The sequence below is a fragment of the Neophocaena asiaeorientalis genome, unplaced genomic scaffold (assembly GCF_003031525.2).
Source record: "Neophocaena asiaeorientalis asiaeorientalis breed wild unplaced genomic scaffold, Neophocaena_asiaeorientalis_V1.1 scaffold512, whole genome shotgun sequence".
NCBI classification, from domain to species: Eukaryota; Metazoa; Chordata; class Mammalia; order Artiodactyla; family Phocoenidae; genus Neophocaena; species Neophocaena asiaeorientalis.
Genome location: NW_020173948.1, coordinates 42,431 through 52,574, shown reverse-complemented (window position 1 = coordinate 52,574; position 10,144 = coordinate 42,431). Strand labels below are relative to the sequence as shown.

At 38.7% G+C, this 10,144-nt stretch overlaps 1 protein-coding gene across 1 annotated transcript; it reads right to left on the bottom strand.

Annotated features, from left to right (window-relative positions):
* Positions 1 to 425: 425 nt before the first annotated feature.
* Positions 426 to 1,388, bottom strand: LOC112404741 (olfactory receptor 51F2-like). Its single transcript, XM_024752847.1, has one exon. The coding sequence runs from the start codon at positions 1,386 to 1,388 to the stop codon at positions 426 to 428; it is 963 nt and encodes a 320-aa protein (XP_024608615.1).
* Positions 1,389 to 10,144: the final 8,756 nt, after the last annotated feature.

The window sequence follows — 10,144 nt, the reverse complement described above, 5'->3', positions numbered from 1 at the left end:
ATATATATTATATATATATTATATATATTATAATATAATATAATAATAAATAATAAATGCTAGTTACAATTATTATTACAGTTAGAAAATACTACCTATTTCTCAAAAAGGAGTCACTTTTTCATACTGTGCCATTCTAACTGCCGTGAATGTTTAAAGTAAAAAGAGAAAGACTACTGGCAGGATAAACAAGCATAAGCAGGATAAACTCTTTAGAACAAACAGTGATCAGAGGAGAAATTCTAGACAGGCTCTTCATTCCTCCCATTCTTATGTCTCTTGTCTCCTCATTTGTAAAATACAGAGGTCAGTCAAGCTGATTTTCTAAATATATTTCATCTTTGATTTTAAATATTTGCACACTTAGCTTCAACAAACACCAGATTTACTTTTCTATTGATAATATGACCTGACACAGACTGTCTCTAGAATTCTATGATTCTATGGGCCTTTGGAATGGAGAATTTTTTTATCACAGCTCCGCGTATCTGTTTGGTCTTCACACGATAGATGATGGGGTTCATGACTGGGGGGATCAGCAGGTAGGTGTTAGCAATCATAGTATGTACATAGGCTGGGCCTTGTTTCCCAAATCTGTGAACAAAGGAGAGACTGATCAATGGAATATAGAAAATAGCAATAGCCCCAGTATGGGAGATACAGGTGCTGAAGGCTTTCTTCCTCTCTTCTGGGGATGTGATGCTGAGGATAGTCTTAATGATCAAAACATAAGAAAGGGCGATGAGAATTGAGTCCACACCAACATTAGAGGTCATGGCAGTCAGCCCAATTGCATTGTTGATCCTGGTGTCTGTGCATGAGAGCTTCATCGCATGAGGGTGGAAGCAGTAAGAGTAGTGGAGCACGTGGCTGAGGCAGAAGGACAGTCTCATAAGAATTGCTACCATTGGTGTCAGCACTAGTGTCTCCCTGATGACAATTGCCACTCCAATTTGAATTATTCTGGAGTCAGTTAAAATGGTGGCATACCTGATGGGATTAGAGATGGCGACAAAACGATCAAAAGCCATGGCCAACAGCACTGACAATTCCATGACAGTGAAGAGTTTAACAAAGAACATCTGTGACAAGCAGGCAGTAAAGCTGATCTCCCTGTCATTGAACCAGAATATACCCAACATGGCGACCAGAGTGTATACGGACAAGCCAAGGTCAGTGGTAGACAACATGGAGAGGAAATAATACATGGGCTCATGAAGGCTGGGCTGAGTAACAATGGCAAATAGAATCAGGCTGTTTCCTGAGAGAGCTGTTAAATAGAGAAAACAGAAGGGAATGGAGATCCAGGTGTGGAAGGCTTCCAGTCCAGGAACACCAGTTAGCGGGAAAATAACGGAAAAGGATGTGATATTCTGGAAGTCTGACATGCTGGATTAAAAGTACTGAATTCCAAGATGAAATTCTGGAATAACCAAAAAAAACCTACATTTAAAAAATTAATCCAATTACAAATAATTTTATTCAACCAAAAAATAACCACAGAGGAATATCTATATATTATGTAAGTATGAATGGCTCATTTAAATTGATAAAATAATTGTAAGATTTCAACTGTTGTAATAGGTACTCTTTTTTTTTTTGTATTTTCCCCAGCCCATGACTTTTCTTCCCTGGGGCCCTTTGCTAGTAGCTAGGTTTATACTATGTGATCTTTTCCTCTAGCCAAAGATGCCTGGACTAAGAAAAGACGCTTTACCCAAGATTGGCCAATCATATTCCATCTTCTTTGGGATGTTTTTCTGTATAGTTGGCATCAGAGAAAAATAGATTGGGGCTTTGGAGCAGCAATATTACATTGGCCATGAGAACAGAAAGCAGTGAAGCTTACAGACAATTTGGGAAGCCAGAAAATATTGAGAAAGAGATACTTATAATGCAAAGCAACACATATGAAGTGATAATAAATGGCTTAGGCATCAGTGCAGCCATGAGCTGGTGCCTACAGTATCTAACCTTTCAAGTGACTCTTGCAGTACAGCATCTGGAATTGCATTTGAGAGAGATGTAGAGTTAGAACTCAGACCTATCACCTACAGAGGCCTCTGCCCCCACTTATTATAATGTGCTGCCATGTTCAAATATATTTCTTTCTTCAATCTGCTTGAAGACTAGCTTTCCTCCATTAGCAAAGAACAGATTTTCTCCATTTTGTTAAGACATACTTCTCAGGTGACACCTAATAGAATGTTACTGTTTCGCTTTGGAGGGGAATATAAAACTTTGTTGCAAACATTGTATTTCTTTTTTCATTGAGTAGAGAATTGCAGACTGGGTAAATGGGTCTGTATGAGTTGGAAGAGGGGGTCTGGGGGAAAACAGAGATTAGTTTATTAGATTATTCCAAGGCTTTTAGAATGGCATATGTGAGAGTGTTGAGTCTGAATGAACTTGTACTTACAAGAATGAACTTGTAGCCAATGTTAATGTTCCTCAGGGGAACCTAAGTGTTTCCAGACCTCACAAGTTCACCCAAAGTGCAACCTCAAGAATTCCCTAAATAAAGCTCTTAGTTTTAACAATGGGAAATTTTTAATTCAAATTAATGGAAAATTAGAGAAAAAAAGAGTGTTAAGTTACATGAGTTGACCAAATCAGTGAACTATGACTTTAGAGTTTCCAGTTTAGAATAATGAGAGTGTCCTCAGAGAACCAATCAAATTACTGTCAAATGTGTTATCAAACCTCATAATGGAAATGAGAGTTAACAAAAAAGGGAACATTTATTTAAAAAGGGAATTTATTTGGACACTACTTCCAATGATTGTTTATTGAGTGTCATGAATTTGACAAACGTATAGAAACAAAGTAGATATGGTCTTGCCCTACTGGCACGCATTTCACAATTAACTCTGAAAATTTGAAAGATTAACAAGTTCTATTAGTACTTTTCATAAATAGATTGATTTCTGAAAAACATTTTTATAGCTTTTACTTTTAAAAAGTATGTCTTGATCAGAAAGATAAACTAAAAACCTCTCAAATGAATGATACTTATAATAATTTAAAAGAATGAGTTCACCTCTCATTTTCCACAAGGCTTTGACCTGTTTATTTATTATGAATTCACAGAACCTGGGATTCAGTTTTTCAAGTTAACAACTTCCTGGGGTTACTGGGAAGCAGAGTAATCATGAAAAAGGGATCACTTCAATTCTGTGTACCAAAGGTTTGGGGTATGTGGAGAAGGCTTTCCAAGAAAATCAGTGCTTGAAAGATTTCTATGTTTTGTGTATGTCAAGATGAAGTATTCCAAGGCTTTTAGAGTGGCATATGTGAAAATGTGGAGCCAGAATGAACTTGTAGTATCTCTTCCTTTGCTCTTGCCTTACACTCTCAGAGACATTTTCTGAGCACCTACTCTGTGCACAGTGCTGTGTTAGAAGCTAAGATATAATACAAACAAAACCCCTCTTAAAGAGTTTATAATCAAGTAAGGGAGAATGAATGTTGCTGTCTATAAATAACTCCAATATCCAGTGTATTATGATGAATAATAAAAACGACTATGAGAGTGCAGAAGGCCTCTGTCAATTAATTCTGCCTATCACAGTGATTTTCACGGTGATATGCAACAACTGAGTTGCACTTTTTGTCATTGAGTTCTAGGAAATTTTATAAGAGATCAGTTTAAAACAATAAATTGCTATCTGAACAATTTCTCTTTCACCCGAACATCTTCATGGTTCCCCTTACATTATTTCATTAATTCAATTTATTCACTGCTCGTTTTCATTCCTCTTATCATTTTTTCCCTTCCCTTTCACAGTGCAGGTTGAACTGATCTGTGCTGAGCCTGGCAGAAGAGAACTCCCTTGAATTCCTTCTTTTTCACTGGTCTACAACCATAAATCCCTGCACCCTCTCATCATCCATGCTGGGCTCAGACACAGAGGTTTCCTTATTCCTTTCCTAGCCAATAACCCCACCTAAGCACTTGATCATCCGTCATAAACTCTTCATTCGTTCCAACATCAAGCTGGGAGCTCAGTGTGTATTGTGTCAGCACTAAGGGTAGGAAGCAAGTAAAATAATGGTGGTTTGGTGCCTGAGGAAACCAGAGAGGTTGTCAGGACCTCATCTTTATAAGGCTGAAAACCTTATCTTTTTTTTTTTTTTTGTGGTACGCGGGCCTCTCACTGTTGTGGCCTCTCCCGTTGTGGAGCACAGGCTCCCGACGCGCAGGCTCAGCGGCCACGGCTCACGGGCCTAGCCGCTCCGCGGCATGTGGGATCTTCCCGAACCGGGGCACGAACCAGTGTCCCCTACATCAGCAGGCGGACTCTCAACCACTGTGTCACCAGGGAAACCCATCAAATAATACTTTTGTTCTCTGTCTTGTAATTTTGCTGTTCTTTAGGAGTCTGTTTTTCTTCCAAGGAGTTCCTTTTTTTTCTCGCTCTCCATATATTCTCCTTGGGATATAGTAGTTATTCCCATGGTTTTAAATAGCACTTATATCCAGATGACTTGCAAACCTTAAATCTAATTATGGCCTCTCCTGAGTTCTGTATTTCAAAAGTTAATAGAATCTTTGAAGCTGTGGCAAGATTTCTAGGCTTAAACTTGAAGGCAGTAATGAATCATGGAACTAGAGTGAGGAGATCAAATTGATAATTTAGAAAAGAACTAATCTCCATCAGTTTGGAGAACAAATCAAAGCTCACTGCTTAGTGCCAGTGAATAAAATGGGAATAAACTGTTTTATCTATACCTGAGGGATATCTCTACTCATACATCCTCAGACACCTCAACCTCAGTAAGAGCCACAAAGACCTCACTCCCTGTCCAATTCCAAACCTGGCTCTCTCTCCAATGCTTCATTTATCAGTAAATGACATCAAATTCTAGCAAATCATCGGCTTAGAATTGTCTCCCTCACGCACACACCACACACTCTTCTCCCTCTCTCTCTCATCCTCAACATACAAATTGTCGTTACATTTGTACTGATTCTACTTCAGAAATGTCAAAAACTGGAGCCTCAGGAGGTCTATATATGAAGGCTAAGTAATACCAATCTGGTTGGTAGTGGGACCTTGAAGCTGTATTTCATTGCAATTGTCTTAAATTGAGAACATAAAACCGTTCATATCAACAAATAAAGGAGGACTAACGGATATTATTAGGAGGAAGCACAGAAGTTCCCCCAAGTTATTCTTTTTTGCAGCCATCACAATCGAATCTGTTCAGTCCCTGCACATCATCCCCATTCATCCTCTCCAATCACTGCACAACCTTCATTTTCTCTCATGAGAAATAAGCTATAGTCTCTCCACTAATTTTCCTGTCCACTTAGATCACAATGATGCTCTTCTTTCATTGCACTGCCATGAGCTGTAGCTTGTGGCTATGTCTTTAACTGCTGAATTAGAACATATGGCGTTATCAGTATTGTCCAAGTCATTGCCAATGGCACGGCTATCGTGTGACTGATCTGGGTTTAGATCCTTGCTCAAAAACCAACTAGTTTTGAGATCTTGTATGGCAGCAATAACAAAAAATATTATAACAACAGCTACCATTTAGTAAGTTGTTCTGTGAATGTTACTTTGCCAAGAACTCTATAAACATTTTATCTTTTCATTCTTACTACAATACCATGTGGCAAGTATTATTAAATCACTTTTCTGTTAAAGAAACTGAGTTCAGAGAAGTTATGAAACATATACAGGATCAATACAACTAGTGAAGAGCAGAGCTGGGATTCTAGACCTATTTCTTTTTAATTCCAATGTTCATGCTCCTATTTCTTTTTAATTCCAATGCTCATGCACTGAAACCTACAAGTAATGTAAACTTTCTTTGATTCAGTTTCCTTATCTATGAGATAAAATAGACACTGTGTCTAGTACAGTACCTGGCATGCAGTAGATGTTCAAAATTGGTATTTTTCCATTTTTAATAAGAATCACTGGGCTTAGAAATGAGGTTTTCAGTCCCTGAAGACCTCTTTGGTTTTCTTGAGCACCAAACCACTGACGGGGATAAATATATTAGCAACTGATTAAGTCATTTGACTAATGAGCAACAGGGTATCCCACCCACACCTGGCAGAACAAAATGCCCTTTCTCTATAGATTCCCCAAGAATAAATAATTCTACAAATTCTACCATCTGCCTCAGCCCACCATCCCATTATCTAATCTAATTCTGCACAGGGTGAGGAAACTCTCCTCTGTGGTTAAGAAAGTTTGGCTTGTCTAGAGTTGAGCTTTTTCATTGAACAAAATGATTTTACTTACAGGACCTGTGCAGCAATTTTTCTGTCCCTCTCAGGCTGACCCAGAATGCTGAGGAGGCTTTCGATCCAGGGGAGGGCCAAGCTTATGAGGAGACTTCTTGCCCGCCTGGTTGGAGACAGTCACAGAGCTGAGAGGCCAATTCCTGGCAGTGGTGTCATTCACTGTGTCTCCAGGGTCTAGAGGTTCCCACAAGGCTTATTTTGCCTCATACAGTATTTTTGTATCTTCCATTATGCAATTGCTTTCTGTGGCTGTGTGCTTTATAAGCTGATGTAATTTTTTGTCCTGAGCCCTTTTATTGAAGGATTTTTTATAAGAACAGTTTGGAGATAGAAGACGCACACCATAAATTCCCCCCATTTAAAGTGTTCTTTTTTTTTTTTTTTAGATTCCATATATATGTGTTAGCATACGGTATTTATTTTCCTCTTTCTGACTTACTTCACTCTGTATGACAGTCTCTAGGTCCACCCACCTCACTACAAATAACTCAATTTCATTTCTTTTTATGGCTGGGTAATATTCCATTGTATATATGTGCTTGAGGACATGGGGCGGGGGAAGGGTAAGCTGGGACGAAGTGAGAGAGTGACATGGACATATATACACTACCAAACGTAAAATAGATAGCTAAGGGGAAGCAGCCACATAGCACATGGAGATCAACTCAGTGCTTTGTGATCACCTAGAGGGGTGGGATAGGGAGGGTGGGAGGGAGGGAGATGCAAGAACGAAGAGATATGGGAACATATGTATATGTATAACTGATTCACTTTGTTATAAAGCAGAAACTAACACACCATTGTAAGGCAATTATACTCCAATAAAGATGTTAAAAAAAATAAAGTGTACTATTTAATAGGTTCTAGTAAATTCACAGAGTTATGCAACAACAATCATCACAGTCTAATTTTAGAAAATTTTCATCACCCCAGAAAGAAACCCCATGCCCATTTGCAATCACCATGAAGAGGATTTTTTAAAATGAAAATTTATAGCTGACTGCTAAAAGGCCTCTGCTATTGTGAGTGTAAATCATATTCCACCCCATAACCCTAGTATCTATCATTAACAGCAGTCCTGTTTCATTAACCTACCTGTGCTTTTAGCAGTCTCTTCTTTCAACTAAGAAAAAATTATTTATTTATCTATACATTTCATAAAAGTGTCCTGTATTCCAAACATCATGCAAAGGGCTGGAGGTAAAAAAGAAATAATACAACAATAGTTCTTACTGTCCAGTGACTCCTAGTTTACTGTAGAAAACAGACAGGTTAACCAATAATTACCAATATCAGTAACCAATGATAAGTTTTTCTCAGAGACTGAACCAAGTGTTGGTAAATGTAGTAGATAATCTTAGTCCGTCACTTAAGTGTGCAGAAAATAAAGTTTATTTATCTTTTCATAATTCAGCCTGTATTCTGTTTTAAAGTCCCAGGCCACTAGATGGAAGAAAAGTAATCACAATAATTTGGAGTTCTCCCTACTTGTGTTCAAATTTGGAGGATTTTTTTTTATTGGAGTATAGTTGCTTTATAATGTTGTGCTAGTTTCTGCTGTACAACGAAGTGAATCAGCTATATGTATACATGTATCCCCTCCCTCTTGGACCTCCCTCCCACCCACCGCCCATCCCATTATATCTCCTCCCTCTTGGACCTCCCTCCAACCCCCCACCCATCCCACCCATCTAGGTCATCACAGAGCACTGAGCTGAGCTCCCTGTGCTATATAGCAGGTTCCCACTAGCTATCTATTTTGCACATGGTAATGTATATATGTCAATCCTAATCTCCCAATTCGTCCCACCCTCCCTTTCTCCCCCGCCGTGTCCACATGTCCATTCTCTACATCTGTGTCTCTATTCCTGCCCTGCAAGTAGGTTCATCTGTACCATTTTTACACATCTGAGTACATCTGATGTGAGGTGAATACTGTCTTCTTTAGTTTTTAGTAAATAGTAACCACAGATTTCTATGGGCTATCCATCTTGTCTATTTATGGTACCTTTAGATCCCCAGATATTTCCACCATTTCTGGACCACTGTTGGGTAGATGGGTCTTAGACTCATCCTTGATTTCTACCTCTTACACTCTGTATACAGACCATTGGCAAATCATGCCAATATCATTGAAAATATAACCAGAATTTAATCACTCTCCATCACCTCCAAAAATGCCTTCCTTATCCAGGTCACAATTATCTCTCACTTGGATAATTTCAGTAGTTTCCTAACCATTCTCCCTGCTTCCATCCCCACCACCAAGTCTGTTTCACCACAGAAAATGTCTTGGCCTGAAGTATTTAATTTTTTATAATGTAGCAAAACAAAAACAGCAATATTTGATTATGCATTCTTTGTCCAAGATATAATGCCAAATGTTTCTGGTAAGCAAAATAAGGCCCCCAAAGATGACTGTGTCCTAATGCATGGAACTTGTGAGTATGTTACCTTTACACGACAGAAGGGACTTTGCAGATGTGATGAAAGCTGAATCCCTGGAGATGGGAGATTATCCTGGGTTATCTGGGTAGGTCCAGTCTAATCATATGAGTCCTGAAAAGTGGAGACAGAGAGATGGCAGCATGAGAAGGACTTGACCCACTGTTGCTGGCTTTGAAGGTGGCAGAGGGATACAGTAAGCTAACGAAGGTGGGCAGCTTCTAGAAGGAGAAACGGCAAGGGTATTGATTCTTCCCTAGACCTCTCTTAGACCCTCTAGAAAAGAATACAGCCTTGATGATGCCTTGATTTTAGCTCAGTGAGACATGTCAGACTTTTGACCTACACAACTATAAGATAATACATTTGGTAGGAGGATCCATTATTACTTTGATTTATGCAGTTAGCAAGGATTATAGGGTTTAAGTAACATACTTAGGTCTCTCAGTTAATAAGTGGCATAACCAGTATTCAAAGCCTGGGCTATTGGACACCCTCTCAGGTTTCAAACACATTCCCTAGAGAATTTTCACATGACCATTCATTCACCACTGATTCCAATTCAAGATGTTCTAAACACATAGCACGCATGAATGCTTGTGTGCCAGGCTGGATGTTAACACGTTGTCACTTGTGTATGCTTATATTATGCATATGAAGTTTTGTTGTGTTGTGTCACCTCACAGTGAACTCCTTGGGACCTTTGAAAACATTTTCTCTACCAGGCTGGGCAAATTCTAGAGCAGTGACTGCCTTCCCACTGGTCTCAGAAACCACTTGACAATGAACACAGTTACTTTTCGCCTGGACAAAAGAATGTTACTTTTCTCTCAAGGTAGTAGAGTTACTATAGTAGTATCATGTGCATTTTGTGCCAGAGCTTGGCACATACGCAGAGAATTGGTGTGCGTACTGGTGAAGCATTGATCCACATACAGGTGAACATACTTTCAAAATATGGCCCTTCTCACTGCCCTGCTCTCACACCAGCCTAGCAGAAGAGCAGCTGGTAATTGTATCCAACCTTCTGAAAAACCTGAGCAAAATGTCTCTCAAGAAAATCAATTGCAACAGGAATATTCTGTTATTGATACATCAATATCAATAACATTGAGCCTGAGAAACGTACCACAGTCTGTGATGTCATTGGATTCCATACTAATGTTTCTCAAACTTGTTAATCCAAACAGAAAAAGTAGAACTAAAAACAAGAAAACTATGCCTTAGGTACTTGCAATAAATATTACTTTTGAGTATCAACATTTTACTACAGTTAACAGTAAAATATTCTTACCTATCAAATCAGCAAATTTTTTTAAACATAGTACACAGTGTTGTGTTGCTGTGTTAGGGTATACTAAGCACTATTTTACAATATTTGTATAAACTTTATGGAAGTGAATCTTCCAGTACATCATTGTTTTAAAATGTCCA